We start from the raw sequence: 18,878 nt of genomic DNA, 5'->3' as shown, positions 1-18,878 counted from the left end.
TTATCTGGATAGAGTTAGTATAATGGAGGGTTATTCAGGAGAGAGACCAGTATGTCATTCTCTGGATAGAGTTATTGTAATGGACGGTTAGACAGGAGAGAGACCAGTATGTCATTCTCTGGATAGAGTTAGTGTAATGGAGGACAGAAGAGAGACCAGTATGACATTATCTGGATAGAGTCAGTGTAATGGATGGTTAGACAGGAGAGAGACCAGTATGTCATTCACTGGATAGTGTTAGTGTAATGGAGGACAGGAGAGAGACCAGTATGTCATTCTCTGGATAGAGTTAGAATACTGTAGGAAAGGATAGAGACCAGTATGTCATTCTCTAGATAGAGTTATTGTAATGGAGGACAGGAGAGAGACCAGTATGTCATTCTCTGGATAGAGTTAGTGTAATGGAGGACAGGAGAGAGACCAGGATGTAATTCTCTGGATAGAGTTAGTGTAATGGAGGACAGGAGAGAGACCAGTATGTCATTCTCTGGATAGAGTTAGTATAATAGTATAATGGAGGGTTAGACAGGAGAGAGACCAGTATGTCATTCTCATTCTCTCACACACACTTCCGGCGCCGACAGAGATGGCCGCCTCGCTTCGCGTTCCTAGGAAACTATGCAGTTTTTTGTTTTTTTACGTGTTATTTCTTACATTAGTACCCCAGGTCATCTTAGGTTTCATCACATACAGTCGAGAAGAACTACTGAATATAAGATCAGCGTCAACTCACCATCAGTACGACCAAGAATACGCTTTTCGCGACGCGGATCCTGTGCTCTGCCTTACAAACAGGACAACGGAGTGGATCCCATGCAGCGACCCAAAAAAACGACTCCGAAAAAGAGGGAAACGAGGCGGTCTTCTGGTCAGACTCCGGAGACGGGCACATCGTGCACCACTCCCTAGCATTCTTCTTGCCAATGTCCAGTCTCTTGACAACAAGGTTGATGAAATCCGAGCAAGGGTAGCATTCCAGAGGGACATCAGAGACTGTAACGTTCTTTGCTTCACGGAAACGTGGCTTACTGGAGAGACGCTATCCGAAGCGGTGCAGCCAACAGGTTTCTCCACGCATCGCGCAGACAGGAAAAAACATATTTCTGGTAAAAAGAGGGGCGGGGGCGTATGCCTTATGACTAACGTGACATGGTGTGATGAAAGAAACATACAGGAACTCAAATCCTTCTGTTCACCTGATTTAGAATTCCTCACAATCAAATGTAGACCGCATTATCTACCAAGAGAATTCTCTTCGATTATAATCACAGCCGTATATATCCCCCCCCAAGCAGACACATTGTTGGCTCTGAATGAACTTTATTTGACTCTTTGCAAACTGGAAACCATTTATCCGGAGGCTGCATTCATTGTAGCTGGGGATTTTAACAAGGCTAATCTGAAAACAAGACTCCCCAAATTTTATCAGCATATCGATTGCGCAACCAGGGGTGGAAAGACCTTGGATCATTGTTACTCTAACTTCCGCGACGCATATAAGGCCCTGCCCCGCCCCCCTTTCGGAAAAGCTGACCACGACTCCATTTTGTTGATCCCTGCCTACAGACAGAAACTAAAACAAGAGGCTCCCACGCTGAGGTCTGTCCAACGCTGGTCCGACCAAGCTGACTCCACACTCCAAGACTGCTTCCATCACGTGGACTGGGACATGTTTCGTATTGCGTCAGACAACAACATTGACGAATACGCTGATTCGGTGTGCGAGTTCATTAGAACGTGCGTTGAAGATGTCGTTCCCATAGCAACGATTAAAACATTCCCTAACCAGAAACCGTGGATTGATGGCAGCATTCGTGTGAAACTGAAAGCGCGAACCACTGCTTTTAATCAGGGCAAGGTGTCTGGTAACATGACCGAATACAAACAGTGCAGCTATTCCCTCCGCAAGGCTATCAAACAAGCTAAGCGTCAGTACAGAGACAAAGTAGAATCTCAATTCAACGGCTCAGACACAAGAGGCATGTGGCAGGGTCTACAGTCAATCACGGACTACAGGAAGAAATCCAGCCCAGTCACGGACCAGGATGTCCTGCTCCCAGGCAGACTAAATAACTTTTTTGCCCGCTTTGAGGACAATACAGTGCCACTGACACGGCCTGCAATGAAAACTTGCGGTCTCTCCTTCACTGCAGCCGAGGTGAGTAAGACATTTAAACGTGTTAACCCTCGCAAGGCTGCAGGCCCAGACGGCATCCCCAGCCGCGCCCTCAGAGCATGCGCAGACCAGCTGGCCGGTGTGTTTACGGACATATTCAATCAATCCCTATACCAGTCTGCTGTTCCCACATGCTTCAAGAGGGCCACCATTGTTCCTGTTCCCAAGAAAGCTAAGGTAACTGAGCTAAACGACTACCGCCCCGTAGCACTCACTTCCGTCATCATGAAGTGCTTTGAGAGACTAGTCAAGGACCATATCACCTCCACCCTACCTGACACCCTAGACCCACTCCAATTTGCTTACCGCCCAAATAGGTCCACAGACGATGCAATCTCAACCACACTGCACACTGCCCTAACCCATCTGGACAAGAGGAATACCTATGTGAGAATGCTGTTCATTGACTACAGCTCGGCATTCAACACCATAGTACCCTCCAAGCTCGTCATCAAGCTCGAGACCCTGGGTCTCGACCCCGCCCTGTGCAACTGGGTACTGGACTTCCTGACGGGCCGCCCCCAGGTGGTGAGGGTAGGCAACAACATCTCCTCCCCGCTGATCCTCAACACTGGGGCCCCACAAGGGTGCGTTCTGAGCCCTCTCCTGTACTCCCTGTTCACCCACGACTGCGTGGCCACGCACGCCTCCAACTCAATCATCAAGTTTGCGGACGACACAACAGTGGTAGGCTTGATTACCAACAACGACGAGACGGCCTACAGGGAGGAGGTGAGGGCCCTCGGAGTGTGGTGTCAGGAAAATAACCTCACACTCAACGTCAACAAAACTAAGGAGATGATTGTGGACTTCAGGAAACAGCAGAGGGAACACCCCCCTATCCACATCGATGGAACAGTAGTGGAGAGGGTAGCAAGTTTTAAGTTCCTCGGCATACACATCACAGACAAACTGAATTGGTCCACTCACACAGACAGCATTGTGAAGAAGGCGCAGCAGCGCCTCTTCAACCTCAGGAGGCTGAAGAAATTCGGCTTGTCACCAAAAGCACTCACAAACTTCTACAGATGCACAATCGAGAGCATCCTGGCGGGCTGTATCACCGCCTGGTACGGCAACTGCTCCGCCCTCAACCGTAAGGCTCTCCAGAGGGTAGTGAGGTCTGCACAACGCATCACCGGGGGCAAACTACCTGCCCTCCAGGACACCTACACCACCCGATGTCACAGGAAGGCCATAAAGATCATCAAGGACATCAACCACCCGAGCCACTGCCTGTTCACCCCGCTATCATCCAGAAGGCGAGGTCAGTACAGGTGCATCAAAGCTGGGACCGAGAGACTGAAAAACAGCTTCTATCTCAAGGCTATCAGACTGTTAAACAGCCACCACTAACATTGAGTGGCTGCTGCCAACACACTGACACTGACTCAACTCCAGCCACTTTAATAATGGGAATTGATGGGAAATTATGTAAATATATCACTAGCCACTTTAAACAATGCTACCTTACATAATGTTACTTACCCTACATTATTCATCTCATAGGCATACGTATATACTGTACTCTATATCATCGACTGTATCCTTATGTAATACATGTATCACTAGCCACTTTAACTATGCCACTTTGTTTACATACTCATCTCATATGTATATACTGTACTCGATACAATCTACTGTATCTGCCTATGCTGCTCTGTACCATCACTCATTCATATATCCTTATGTACATATTCTTTATCCCCTCACACTGTGTACAAGACAGTAGTTTTGGAATTGTTAGTTAGATTACTTGTTGGTTATTACTGCATTGTCGGAACTAGAAGCACAAGCATTTCGCTACACTCGCATTAACATCTGCTAACCATGTGTATGTGACAAATAAAATTTGATTTGATTTGATTTGGATAGAGTTATTGTAATGGATGGTTAGACAGGAGAGAGACCAGTATGTCATTCTCTGGATAGAGTTGGTATAATGGAGGGTTAGACAGGAGAGAGACCAGTATGTCATTATCTGGATAGAGTTAGTGTAATGGAAGACAGGAGAGAGACCAGTATGTCATTCTCTGGATAGAGTTAGTGTAATGGAGGGTTAGACAGGAGAGATACCAGTATGTCATTCTCTGGATAGAGTTAGTGTAATGGAGGATAGGAGAGAGACCAGTATGACATTCTCTGGATAGAGTTACTGTAATGAAGGGTTAGACAGGAGAGAGACCAGTATGTCATTCTCTGGATAGAGTTAGTGTAATGGAGGACAGGAGAGAGACCAGTATGTCATTCTCTGGATAGAGTTAGTGTAATGGAGGACATGAGAGAGACCAGTATGTCATTCTCCAGATAGAGTTAGTGTAATGGAGGACATGAGAGAGACCAGTATGTCATTCTCTAGATAGAGTTAGTGTAATGGAGGACAGGAGAGAGACAAGTATGTCATTCTCTGGATAGAGTTAGTGTAATGGAGGACAGGAGAGAGACCAGCATGACATTCTCTGGATAGAGTCAGTGTAATGGAGGGTTAGACAGGAGAGATTCCAGTATGTCATTCTCTGGATAGAGTTAGTGTAAAGGAGGACAGGAGAGAGACCAGTATGTCATTCTCTGGATAGAGTTAGCATACCCGAGGTCAGGAGAGAGACCAGTATGTCATTCTCTGGGTAGAGTTATTGTAATGGACGGTTAGACAGGAGAGAGACCAGTATGTCATTCTCTGGATAGAGTTAGTGTAATGGAGGACAGGAGAGAGACCAGTATGTCATTATCTGGATAGAGTTAGTATACTGGAGGACAGGAGAGAGACCAGTATGTCATTCTCTGGATAGAGTCAGTGTAATGGAGGGTTAGACAGGAGAGAGACCAGTATGTCATTCTCTGGATAGAGTTAGTATAATGGAGGGTTAGACAGGAGAGAGACCAGTATGTTATTATCTGGATAGAGTTAGTGTAATGGAAGACAGGAGAGAGACCAATATGTCATTCTCTGGATAGAGTTAGTGTAATGGAGGGTTAGACATGAGAGAGACCAGTATGTCATTCTCTGGATAGAGTTACTGTAATGGAGGGTTAGACAGGAGAGAGACCAGTATGTCATTCTCTGGATAGAGTTAGTATAATGGAGGACAGGAGAGAGACCAGGATGTCTTTCTCTGGATAGAGTTAGTATAATGGAGGGTTAGACAGGAGAGAGACCAGTATGTCATTCTCTAGAAATAGTTAGTGTAATGGAGGGTTATTCAGGAGAGAGACCATTATGTCATTCTCTGGATAGAGTTATTGTAATGGACGGTTAGACAGGATAGAGACCAGTATGTTATTATCTGGATAGAGTTAGTATAATGGATGGTTAGACAGGAGAGAGACCAGTTTGTCATTCTCTGGATAGAGTTAGTGTAGTGGAGGACAGGAGAGATCAGTATGTCATTCTCTGGATAGAGTTAGTGTAATGGAGGACAGGAGAGAGACCAGTATGACATTATCTGGATAGAGTTAGTGTAGTGGAGGACAGGAGAGATCAGTATGTCATTCTCTGGATAGAGTTAGTGTAATGGAGGACAGGAGAGAGACCAGTATGACATTCTCTGGATAGAGTTAGTGTAATGGAGGACAGGAGAGAGACCAGTATGTCATTCTCTGGATAGAGTTAGAATACTGGAGGACAGGATAGAGACCAGTATGTCATTCTCTAGATAGAGTTATTGTAATGGAGGGTTAGACAGGAGAGAGACCAGTATGTCATTATCTGGATAGAGTTAGTGTAATGGAAGACAGGAGAGAGACCAGTATGTCATTCTCTGGATAGAGTTAGTGTAATGGAGGGTTAGACAGGAGAGAGAACAGTATGTCATTCTCTGGATAGAGTAAGTGTAATGGAGGACAGGAGAGAGACCAGTATGACATTCTCTGGATAGAGTTAGTGTAATGGAGGGTTAGACAGGAGAGAGACCAGTATGTCATTCTCTGGATAGAGTTACTGTAATGGAGGGTTAGACAGGAGAGAGACCAGTATGTCATTCTCTGGATAGAGTTAGTATAATGGAGGACAGGAGAGAGACCAGGATGTCTTTCTCTGGATAGAGTTAGTATAATGGAGGGTTAGACAGGAGAGAGACCAGTATGTCATTCTCTAGATATAGTTAGTGTAATGGAGGACATGAGAGAGACCAGTATGTCATTCTCTGGATATAGTTAGTGTAATGGAGGGTTAGACAGGAGAGAGACCAGTATGTCATTCTCTAGATAGAGTTAGTGTAATGGAGGACAGGAGAGAGACCAGCATGACATTCTCTGGATAGAGTCAGTGTAATGGAGGGTTAGACAGGAGAGATTCCAGTATGTCATTCTCTGGATAGAGTTAGTGTAATGGAGGACAGGAGAGAGACCAGTATGTCATTCTCTGGATAGAGTTAGTATACCCGAGGACAGGAGAGAGACCAGTATGTCATTCTCTAGATAGAGTTAGTGTAATAGAGGACAGGAGAGAGACCAGTATGTCATTCTCTGGATAGAGTTAGTATAATGGAGGGTTATTCAGGAGAGAGACCAGTATGTCATTCTCTGGATAGAGTTATTGTAATGTACGGTTAGACAGGAGAGAGACCAGTTTGTCATTCTCTGGATAGAGTTAGTGTAGCGGAGGACAGGAGAGATCAGTATGTCATTCTCTGGATAGAGTTAGTGTAATGGAGGACAGGAGAGAGACCAGTATGACATTATCTGGATAGAGTCAGTGTAATGGAGGGTTAGACTGGAGAGAGACCAGTATGTCATTCTCTGGATAGAGTTATTGTAATGGATGGTTAGACAGGAGAGAGACCAGTATGTCATTCACTGGATAGAGTTAGTGTAATGGAGGACAGGAGAGAGATACCAGTATGACATTCTCTGGATAGAGTTAGTGTAATGGAGGACAGGAGAGAGACCAGTATGTCATTCTCTGGATAGAGTTAGAATACTGGAGGACAGGATAGAGACCAGTATGTCATTCTCTAGATAGAGTTATTGTAATGGAGGACAGGAGAGAGACCAGTATGTCATTCTCTGGATAGAGTTAGTGTAATGGAGGACAGGAGAGAGACCAGTATGTCATTCTCTGGATAGAGTCAGTGTAATGGAGGGTTAGACAGGAGAGAGACCAGTATGTCATTCTATGGATAGAGTTAGTATAATGGAGGGTTAGACAGGAGAGAGACCAGTATGTCATTATCTGGATAGAGTTAGTGTAATGGAAGACAGGAGAGAGACCAGTATGTCATTCTCTGGATAGAGTTAGTTTAATGGAGGGTTAGACAGGAGAGAGACCAGTATGTCATTCTCTGGATAGAGTTACTGTAATGGAGGGTTAGACAGGTGAGAGACCAGTATGTCATTCTCTGGATAGAGTTAGTATAATGGAGGACAGGAGAGAGACCAGGATGTCTTTCTCTGGATAGAGTTAGTATAATGGAGGGTTAGACAGGAGAGAGACCAGTATGTCATTCTCTGGATAGAGTTAGTGTAATGGAGGACAGGAGAGAGACCAAAGTATGTCATTCTCTGGATAGAGTTAGTGTAATGGAGGACAGGAGAGAGATCAGTATGTCATTCTCTGGATAGAGTTTGTGTAATGGAGGACATGAGAGAGACCAGTATGTCATTCTCCAGATAGAGTTAATGTAATGGAGGACATGAGAGAGACCAGTATGTCATTCTCTGGATATAGTTAGTGTAATGGAGGGTTAGACAGGAGAGAGACCAGTATGTCATTCTCTAGATTGAGTTAGTTTAATGGAGGACAGGAGAGAGACCAGTATGTCATTCTCTGGATAGAGTTAGTGTAATGGAGGACAGGAGAGAGACCAGCATGACATTCTCTGGATAGAGTCAGTGTAATGGAGGGTTAGACAGGAGAGATTCCAGTATGTCATTCTCTGGATAGAGTTAGTGTAATGGAGGACAGGAGAGAGACCAGTATGTCATTCTCTGGATAGAGTTAGTATACCCGAGGACAGGAGAGAGACCAGTATGTCATTCTCTAGATAGAGTTAGTGTAATGGACGGTTAGACAGGAGAGAGACCAGTATGTCATTCTCTGGATAGAGTTAGTGTAATGGAGGACAGGAGAGAGACCAGTATGTCATTCTCTAGATAGAGTTAGTGTAATGGAGGACAGGAGAGAGACCAGTATGTCATTCTCTGGATAGAGTTAGTATAATGGAGGGTTAGACAGGAGAGAGACCAGTATGTCATTCTCTGGATAGAGTTATTGTAATGGAGGGTTAGACAGGAGAGAGACCAGTATGTCATTCTCTGGATAGAGTTATTGTAATGGAGGGTTATTCAGGAGAGCGACCAGTATGTCATTCTCTGGATAGAGATATTGTAATGGACGGTTAGACAGGAGAGAGACCAGTTTGTCATTCTCTGGATAGAGTTAGTGTAGTGGAGGACAGGAGAGATCAGTATGTCATTCTCTGGAAAGAGTTAGTGTAATGGAGGACAGGAGAGAGACCAGTATGACATTATCTGGATAGAGTCAGTGTAATGGAGGGTTAGACAGGAGAGAGACCAGTATGTCATTCTCTATATAGATTTAGTGTAATGGAGGACAGGAGAGAGACAAGTATGTCATTCTCTAGATAGAGTTAGTGTAATAGAGGACAGGAGAGAGATTCTCATTCTCTGGATAGAGTTAGTAAATCAAATCAAATCAAAATCAAATTTTATTTGTCACATACACATGGTTAGCAGATGTTAATGCAAGTGTATAATGGAGGACAGGAGAGAGCGGTAGAATCTAACTGTAGCCCTCCACTTATGTTCCTTGTTCTAGAAACACACACACACACACACACACACACACACACACACACACACTAGAGATGCAGACACACAAATAGAAACACACAACAGTTACTCTTTCCTCTACTTTTATTCTGAAGTCAATATCATAAACACTACAGTGAAGTATGCTTTTATTCTGAAGTCAATATCATAAACACTACAGTGACAAATGCTTTTATTCTGAAGTCAATATCATAAACACTACAGTGATGTACGCTTTTATTCTGAAGTCAATATCATAAACACTACAGTGAAGTATGCTTTTATTCTGAAGTCAATATCATAAACTCTACAGTGATGTACGCTTTTATTCTGAAGTCAATATCATAAACACTATGGTGACACAGTATATCTGGATGTTCTGACAAGCTCAGCCATTCAGGACAATTCAACAATGTTTTTGTGAAAGTCCCACCTCATTATTGGTGATGGTTCTGGCACTGATCTTAGTTACAGTAACATGTTCCAACCCAGTGTGTTAGTAAGCAACACAAGCCGCTCAGAGCTCTGGTTTAGTCCCAGCTACAAGTCCTGTTCTCTAGGTCTGTCCTCTGGGTGGAAGAGAGGGATCAGGCAGCTCAGAGCTCTGGTTTAGTCCCAGTTACAGGTCCTGTTCTCTAGGTCTGTCCTCTGGGTGGAAGAGAGGGATCAGGTTGTTCAGAGCTCTGGATTAGTCTCAGCTAAAGGTCCTGTTCTCTAGGTCTGTCCTCTGGGTGGAAGAGAGGGATCAGCGGTGAGATGGAGAAACAGACAAAGGATTGTGGTCTTGAGGGGACATCTCTCTCTCTCTCTCTTCGCCAATGGCAGACCAAAGGAGACACCTGTTTCTCCCTTCCTCCTTTTCGCTCTATATCCCCCCCCTCTCCCTTTTTCCACCCCCCATTCTTTTCTCTCTCTCCCTCTCTCTCTGTCCATCAACATCTTTTGTCCTGGTCTCCTTTAAAGGTTCATCAAAGAGAACCAGGCACGCAGTTACTTTGGTGTGTCGTACGCCTAGACACACACACACACACACACACACACACACACACACAGACACACACACACACAGACACACACACACACACAGACACACACACACACACACACACACACACACACACACACACACACACACACACACACACGCACACAGACAGGGCAGGCTAGTCTGTTTGCCAGGACACACCTAGATCTGAACACATCTGCGTAAACAGATCCTACACACATCCATCAGACCTGGATCCCCCCTCCCCCAGCCCAGGGTCCATCAGACCTGGATCCCCCCTCCCCCAGCCCAGAGTCCATCAGATCCCTCCCCCCCTCCCCCAGCCCAGGGTCCATATACTACTAATACAGCTCCTATTACTAATACAGCCCCTATTACTAATATAGCTCCTATTACTAATATAGCTCCTATTACTAATACAGCTCCTATTACTAATACAGCTCCTATTACTAATACAGCTCCTATTATTAATACAGCTCCTATTACTAATACAGCTCCTATTACTAATACAGCTCCTATTACTAATACAGCTCCTATTACTAATACAGCTCCTACAGCTCCTATTATTAATACAGCTCCTATTACTAATACAGCTCCTATTACTAATACAGCTCCTATTACTAATACAGCTCCTATTACTAATACAGCTCCTATTACTAATACAGCTCCTATTACTAATACAGCTCCTATAACTAATACAGCTCCTATTACTAATACAGCTCCTATTACTAATACAGCTCCTATTACTAATACAGCTCCTATTACTTATACAGCTCCTACAGCTCCTATTACTAATACAGTTCCTATTACTAATACAGCTCCTATTACTAATACAGCTCCTATTACTAATACAGCTCCTATTACTAATACAGCTCCTATTACTAATACAGCTCCTATTACTAATACAGCTCCTACAGCTCCTATTACTAATACAGCTCCTATTACTAATACAGCTCCTATTACTAATACAGCTCCTATTACTAATACAGCCCCTACAGCTCCTATTACTAATACAGCTCCTATTACTAATACAGCTCCTATTACTAATACAGCTCCTATTACTAATACAGCTCCTATTACTAATACAGCTCCTACAACTCCTATTACTAATACAGCTCCTATTACTAATACAGCTCCTATTACTAATACAGCTCCTATTACTAATACAGCTCCTACAGCTCCTATTACTAATACAGCTCCTATTACTAATACAGCTCCTATTACTAATACAGCCCCTACAGCTCCTATTACTAATACAGCTCCTATTACTAATACAGCTCCTATTACTTATACAGCTCCTACAGCTCCTATTACTAATACAGCTCCTATTACTAATGCAGCTCCTATTACTAATACAGCTCCTATTACTAATACAGCTCCTATTACTTATACAGCTCCTACAGCTCCTATTATTAATACAGCTCCTATTACTAATACAGCTCCTATTACTAATACAGCTCCTATTACTAATACAGCTCCTATTACTAATACAGCTCCTATTACGAATACAGCTTATATTACAAATACAGCCCCTACAGCTCCTATTATTAATACAGCTACTATTACTAATACAGCTCCTATTACTAATACAGCTCATATTATTAATACAGCCCCTACAGCTCCTATTATTAATACAGCTCCTATTACTAATACTGCTCCTATTATTAATACAGAGAGATGACTATAGATCTATACCGTCTAGATCACTCTGTAGACTGAACAGCAGACAAGTGGAGAGAGATGACTATAGATATATATACTGATTAGAAGGGACAGGTTGTCTGTGAACTGTTTGTGAAATGGGTCTTTCCTGCAGGTCTATGTTGTCTAGATCCTGGTAAGCAGCTGGTCCAGGGCTTGGCTGGACTCAGAGTCTGTCTGGAGGGACATCTCCTCTGCTAGCACACTCCTCTGGAAGTCCTGCAGGGAGAGAGACATCATCACACACGCTCAGATCACATCACTTCAGTGAATCTAATGGTGGCAAATCCCTGCTACTCCTGAACCACAGTATGGATAAATGGTACCAGTCTTTGGTACATAAACCCTCAATGTCCCTGCTACTCCTGAACCACAGTATGGATAAATGGTACCAGTCTTTGGTACATAAACCCTCAATGTCCCTGCTACTCCTGAACCACAGTATGGATAAATGGTACCAGTCTTTGCTACATAAACCCTCAGTGTCCCTGCTACTCCTGAACCACAGTAAGGATAAATGGTACCAGTCTTTGGTACATAAACCCTCAATGTCCCTGCTACTCCTGAACCACAGTATGGATAAATGGTACCAGTCTTTGGTACATAAACCCTCAATGTCCCTGCTACTCCTGAACCACAGTATGTATAAATGGTACCAGTCTTTGGTACATAAACCCTCAATGTCCCTGCTACTCCTGAACCACAGTATGGATAAATGGTATCAGTCTTTGCACCCTGTAGGTTGGGTTCTGATACGTAAGTCCTAATGTTCATGTTTGAAACATTAGATGTGTTTCTAGATCTCCTAAAGCTGTTCTTTGATGTTAACCTGAGGTATGTCCATGTTGTCCTCACAGCTTTCGATCAGCTGCAAAGGTTCAAATTTATTTGACATGGTGTCAACCTCTAGGAATGAATAGGTGCTTAGTGAGGTGTGTGTGAGCGAGCCGTTGTGTGTGTGTGTGTGTGTGTGTGTGTTACCCTGAAGCGACGGAGTCGTGCCAGTCTTTCTCGGAGTCTTTGTTCCTGAGTGGAGGCCAACTCTGCTACATGGTGACGCCACAGCTGCTCCTTTTCCTGACACACACACACACACACACACAGAGGCATGTTACTCCTCTCTTCCCTCTTGATGGAAAGGGCTTGGTCTGACCCCTGACCTCTAAACCCTGACCCCTGACAGTTACATGCCTCAGCAGAGCCCGCCGGGATACTGTTTCCTGTGTGTGTGTGTGGCTGCTGCACAGATAGAGTTCTACATCTGGAAACTGTTCAATCAGAAACGCTCCTACCTTGCAGTCTCTCCAAACATGTTTTGGCATCTCGTCAACAACACACACACACACACACACACACACACACACACACACACAGACAGACAGACAGACAGACAGACAGACAGACAGACAGACAGACAGACAGACAGACAGACAGACAGACAGACAGACAGACAGACAGACAGACAGACAGACAGACAGACAGACAGACAGACAGACAGACAGACAGACAGACAGACAGACAGACAGACAGACAGACAGACAGACAGACAGACAGACAGACAGACAGACAGACAGACAGACAGACAGACAGACAGACAGACAGACACAGACAGACAGACAGACAGACAGACAGACAGACAGACAGACAGACAGACAGACAGACAGACAGACAGACAGACAGACAGACAGACAGACAGACAGACAGACAGACAGACAGACAGACAGACAGACAGACAGACAGACAGACAGACAGACAGACAGACAGACAGACAGACAGACAGACAGACAGACAGACAGACAGACAGACAGACAGACAGACAGACAGACAGACAGACAGACAGACAGACAGACAGACAGACAGACAGACAGACAGACAGACAGACAGACAGACAGACAGACAGACAGACAGACAGACAGACAGACAGACAGACAGACAGACAGACAGACAGACAGACAGACAGACAGACAGACAGACAGACAGACAGACAGACAGACAGACAGACAGACAGAGAGCGAGCGAGCGAGCGATGTGGACAGCCAGCGATGTGGACAGCCAGCGATGTGGACAGCCAGCGATGTGGACAGCCAGCGATGTGGACAGCCAGCGATGTGGACAGCCAGCGATTTATAAAGCCAGCGATGTGGACAGCCAGCGATTTATAAAGCCAGCGATTTATAAAGCCAGCGATTTATAAAGCCAGCGATTTATAAAGCCAGCGATGCGGACAGCCAGCGATTTATAAAGCCAGCGATGCGGACAGCCAGCGATTTATAAAGCCAGCGATGCGGACAGCCAGCGATTTATAAAGCCAGCGATGCGGACAGCCAGCGATTTATAAAGCCAGCGATGCGGACAGCCAGCGATTTATAAAGCCAGCGATGCGGACAGCCAGCGATTTATAAAGCCAGCGATGCGGACAGCCAGCGATTTATAAAGCCAGCGATGCGGACAGCCAGCGATTTATAAAGCCAGCGATGCGGACAGCCAGCGATGTATAAAGCCAGCGATGTATAAAGCCAGCGATGCGGACAACCAGTGATGTATACAGCCAGCGATGTATAAAGCCAGTGATGCGGACAGCCAGTGATGTATAAAGCCAGTGATGCGGACAGCCAGTGATGTATAAAGCCAGTGATGTATAAAGCCTGTTATGTGGACAGTCAGTGATGTGGACAGCCAGTGATGTGGACAGTCAGTGATGTATAAAGCCAGTGATGTATAAAGCCTGTTATGTGGACAGTCAGTGATGTGGACAGTCAGTGATGTGGACAGCCAGTGATGTGGACAGTCAGTGATATGTACAGCCAGTGATGTATAAAGCCAGTGATGTATAAAGCCAGTGATGTGGACAGTCAGTGATGTGGACAGCCAGTGATGTGGACTGCCAGTGATGCAGAGACACAGCGGAAGCAACCACAACAGCATGCTTGTTTCACATGCACCTATGCACAGACACAGCCTGTTAGAGAGTAGACTGCTCTCAGCTCGCAGCGTGTGAGTGTCTGCTTTGAGGCAGCAGCTCCAGCCCCGCGTCAGTGTGTTTGGTTGAGGACAGGAACAGAGTCTCACAGTGAACCGTGCTGAACGACCATCGCTACGACGCAAATCACCTTCAGTTACTGCAGCCTGGCTTCATGGCAGTGTTGAGGGATGTGAGGTTATTAAAAGGCTCTCTGTGTGTGTTACCTTCCTACTCTCCTCCAGGTCTCGGATTCTGTCCTGCTCCTGCTGCACTCGCTCCCGACGCCGCCGCACCTGGCAACCATAGGAAGTTACATCACAGGAAGTTACATCACACTGCTGCAGTTATGAACCAGTAAAATCAGAAAGGGCCAGAGAAAACCTCTAGTTTACGAAACCCAGTTAGGGTAATCTCAGGTAGATATCCACCCTTTCTTCGAGAGAGAGATAGAGGTAGATATGCACCCTCTCCTAGAGAGATAGAGGTAGATGTCCACCCTCTCCTAGAGAGATAGAAGTAGATGTCCACCCTCTCCTAGAGAGATAGAGGTAGATGTCCACCCTCTCCTAGAGAGATAGAAGTAGATGTCCACCCTCTCCTAGAGAGATAGAGGTAGATGTCCACCCTTTCCTAGAGAGGTAGAGGTAGATGTCCACAATTTCCTAGAGAGAGAGATAGAGGTAGATGTCCACGCTCTCCTAAAGAGATAGAAGTAGATGTCCTTCCTCTCCTAGAGAGATAGAGGTAGATGTCCACCCTTTCCTAGAGAGATAGAGGTAGATGTCCACCCTTTCTTAGAGAGAGAGATAGAGGTAGATGTCCACCCTTTCCTAGAGAGAGATAGAGGCAGATATCCACCCTCTCCTAGAGAGATAGAGGTAGATGTCCACCCTCTCCTAGAGAGATAGAGATAGATGTCCACCCTCTCCTAGAGAGACAGAGGTATATACTCACCCTCTCTACTTTGTCTTCCTTCCAGTCTTCTCCCAGCGTGTCTGTCTCCTTGTGGCTGTTCCCCTTCTCTCCCAGGAACGCATAGTCCTCCTCCTTACACATCCCTCTCATGGACTACAGAATGACATCATCACATCCCTCTCATGGACTACAGAATGACATCATCACATTCCTCCCATGGACTACAGAATTACATCATCACATCCCTCTCATGGACTACATAATGACATCATCACATCCCTCTCATGGACTACAGAATGACATCATCACATCCCTCTCATGGACAATAGAATGACATCATCACATCCCCCTTACTGGGATGACATCTGTCACGTTCAAAACGGCTGGGACCTGGAATCTTGTAACTCGAAAATTTCAGACTCTAAAAAATGAGCTCTTACTTGGAAAATGATTAGTCAACCAACCAGTTGGTCAACCAACTCAGAATCTTGCTGCGTTTAAAACAGGAAACTCTGAAAAATGCAAGGTCAAATCATGACTTCAGTGATCTTCAGGTCGGAAAGTTTGAGCTTTAGAAAGAGGCCTGAGTTCCCGAGTTGGAACTTTGAGTGGGATGACAGTGTTTTTAACATCCCCCTCGTGGACTAATAACATCCCCCTCGTGGACTACATAATGACATCATGATCTCATTTCATCCCCCTCGTGAACTACAGAATGACATCATGATCTCATATCCTCCCCCCATGGACTAGAGGAGGAGACTGATTGTGCTTTTAAGACAACTGGGAACTCAGGGGGGGGGGGGGAAAGTTCAAATCATGATGTAAGTGATCTTCAGGTCAGAAGGTCGGAGCTCTAGTAAGATGCCTGAGTTCCCGCGTTGGAATTCCGAGTTGGATGACCGCTCAAAATTATTTGTCCCAGTTTGAGCTCATTTTTTCCAGAGTTCCCAGTTTGTCTTGAAGGCACTGAAGTCTTAGTGTACAAGAACCCAGGAGAGAACCATGTATGTCCCAGTGAGATGCACATGTCTTTGTTAAAGTTGGACAACAGTTTACACTTACCTTAGACATGGGAATCCCTTCAAACTTAACAACATGGTTCATCCTGGACAGGAAGGACACAGTTACTACACACACAGCTACAGTTACTACACAGTTACTACACACACAGGTACAGTTACTACACAGTTACTACACACACAGGTACAATTACTACACACACAGCTACAGTGACTACACAGTTACTACACACACAGGTACAGTTACTACACACACAGCTACAGTTACTACACAGTTACTACACACACAGCTACAGTTACTACTCACACAGCTACAGTTACTACACAGTTACTACACACACAGCTACAGTTACTACAAAGTTACTACACACACAGGTACAGTTACTACACACACAGCTACAGTTACTACACAGTTACTACACACACAGCTACAGTTACTACTCACACAGCTACAGTTACTACACAGTTACTACACACACAGCTACAGTTACTACACAGTTACTACACACACAGCTACAGTTACTACACACACAGCTACAGTTACTACAAAGTTACTACACACACAGGTACAGTTACTACACAGTTACTACACACAAAGGTAAAGTTAATACACAGTTACTACACACAGCTACAGTTACTACACAGTTACTACACACACAGGTACAGTTACTACACACACAGCTACAGTTACTACACAGTTACTACACACACAGGTACAGTTACTACACACACAGCTACAGTTACTACACAGTTACTACACACACAGCTACAGTTACTACACACACAGCTACAGTTACTACACAGTTACTACACACACAGCTACAGTTACTACACAGTTACTACACACACAGCTACAGTTACTACACACACAGCTACAGTTACTACACACACAGCTACAGTTACTACACAGTTACTACACACACAGCTACAGTTACTACACAGTTACTACACACACAGCTACAGTTACTACAAAGTTACTACACACAGGTACAGTTACTACACACAGGTACAGTTACTACACAGGTACAGTTACTAGACAGTTACTACACACAGCTACCGTTAATACACAGTTACTACACACAGCTACAGTTAATACACAGTTACTACACAGTTACTACACAGTTACTACACACAGCTACAGTTAATACACAGTTACTACATACAGCTACAGTTACTACACAGTTACTACACACACAGGTACAGTTACTACACACACAGCTACAGTTACTACACAGTTACTACACACACAGCTACAGTTACTACACACACAGCTACAGTTACTACACAGTTACTACACACACATCTACAGTTACTACACAGGTACAGTTACTACACACACAGCTACCGTTACTACACAGTTACTACACACACAGCTACAGTTACTACACAGTTACTACACACACAGCTACAGTTACTACACAGTTACTACACACAGATGCAGTTAATACACAGTTACTACACACACACACAGGTACAGTTATTACACAGTTACTACACAGTTACAGTTACTACACAGTTACAACACAGTTACAGATACTACACAGTTACAACACACATAGCTACAGTTAATACAAAGTTACTACACACAGCTACAGTTACTACACAGTTACTACACACAGCTACAGTTACTACACAGTTACTACACACAGGTACAGTTACTACACACAGGTACAGTTACTACACAGTTACTACACAGGTACAGTTACTAGACAGTTACTACACACAGCTACCGTTAATACACAGTTACTACACACAGCTACAGTTAATACACAGTTACTACACAGTTACTACACAGTTACTACACACAGCTACAGTTAATACACAGTTACTACACACAGGTACAGTTACTACACAGTTACTACACACAGCTACAGTTACTACACAAAGGTACAGTTACTACACAGTTACTACACAGCTACAGTTAATACACAGGTACAGTTACTACACAGTTACTACACAGGTACAGTTACTACACAGTTACTACACACAGGTAAAGTTACTACAAAGTTACTACACACAGCTACAGTTAATACACAGTTACTACACAGTTACTATACACACAGCTACAGTTACTACACACACAGCTACAGTTACTATACACACAGCTACAGTTACTACACGGTTACTACACACACAGGTACAGTTACTACACACACAGCTACAGTTACTACACAGTTACTACACACACAGCTACAGTTACTACACAGTTACTACACACAGCTACAGTTACTACACACACAGCTACAGTTAATACACAGTTACTACACACACAGCTACAGCTACTACACACACAGCTACAGTTACTACACACACAGCTACAGTTACTAC

General features: G+C 44.4%; 1 protein-coding gene across 1 annotated transcript; it reads right to left on the bottom strand.

The window, feature by feature from the left end:
- Window positions 1–11,735: 11,735 nt before the first annotated feature.
- On the bottom strand, window positions 11,736–15,722 carry LOC139392757 (meiosis-specific nuclear structural protein 1). Its single transcript, XM_071141002.1, has 4 exons — window positions 15,568–15,722; window positions 14,838–14,906; window positions 12,633–12,728; window positions 11,736–11,870 (listed from the first exon to the last, which is right to left on the bottom strand). The coding sequence occupies exons 1-4, from the start codon at window positions 15,676–15,678 to the stop codon at window positions 11,778–11,780; spliced, it is 369 nt and encodes a 122-aa protein (XP_070997103.1). The 5' UTR covers window positions 15,679–15,722; the 3' UTR covers window positions 11,736–11,777.
- Window positions 15,723–18,878: the final 3,156 nt, after the last annotated feature.

Source organism: Oncorhynchus clarkii, chromosome 33 (genome assembly GCF_045791955.1).
Source record: "Oncorhynchus clarkii lewisi isolate Uvic-CL-2024 chromosome 33, UVic_Ocla_1.0, whole genome shotgun sequence".
NCBI lineage: Eukaryota > Metazoa > Chordata > Actinopteri > Salmoniformes > Salmonidae > Oncorhynchus > Oncorhynchus clarkii.
This window is presented reverse-complemented; position numbering and strand designations above follow the sequence as displayed.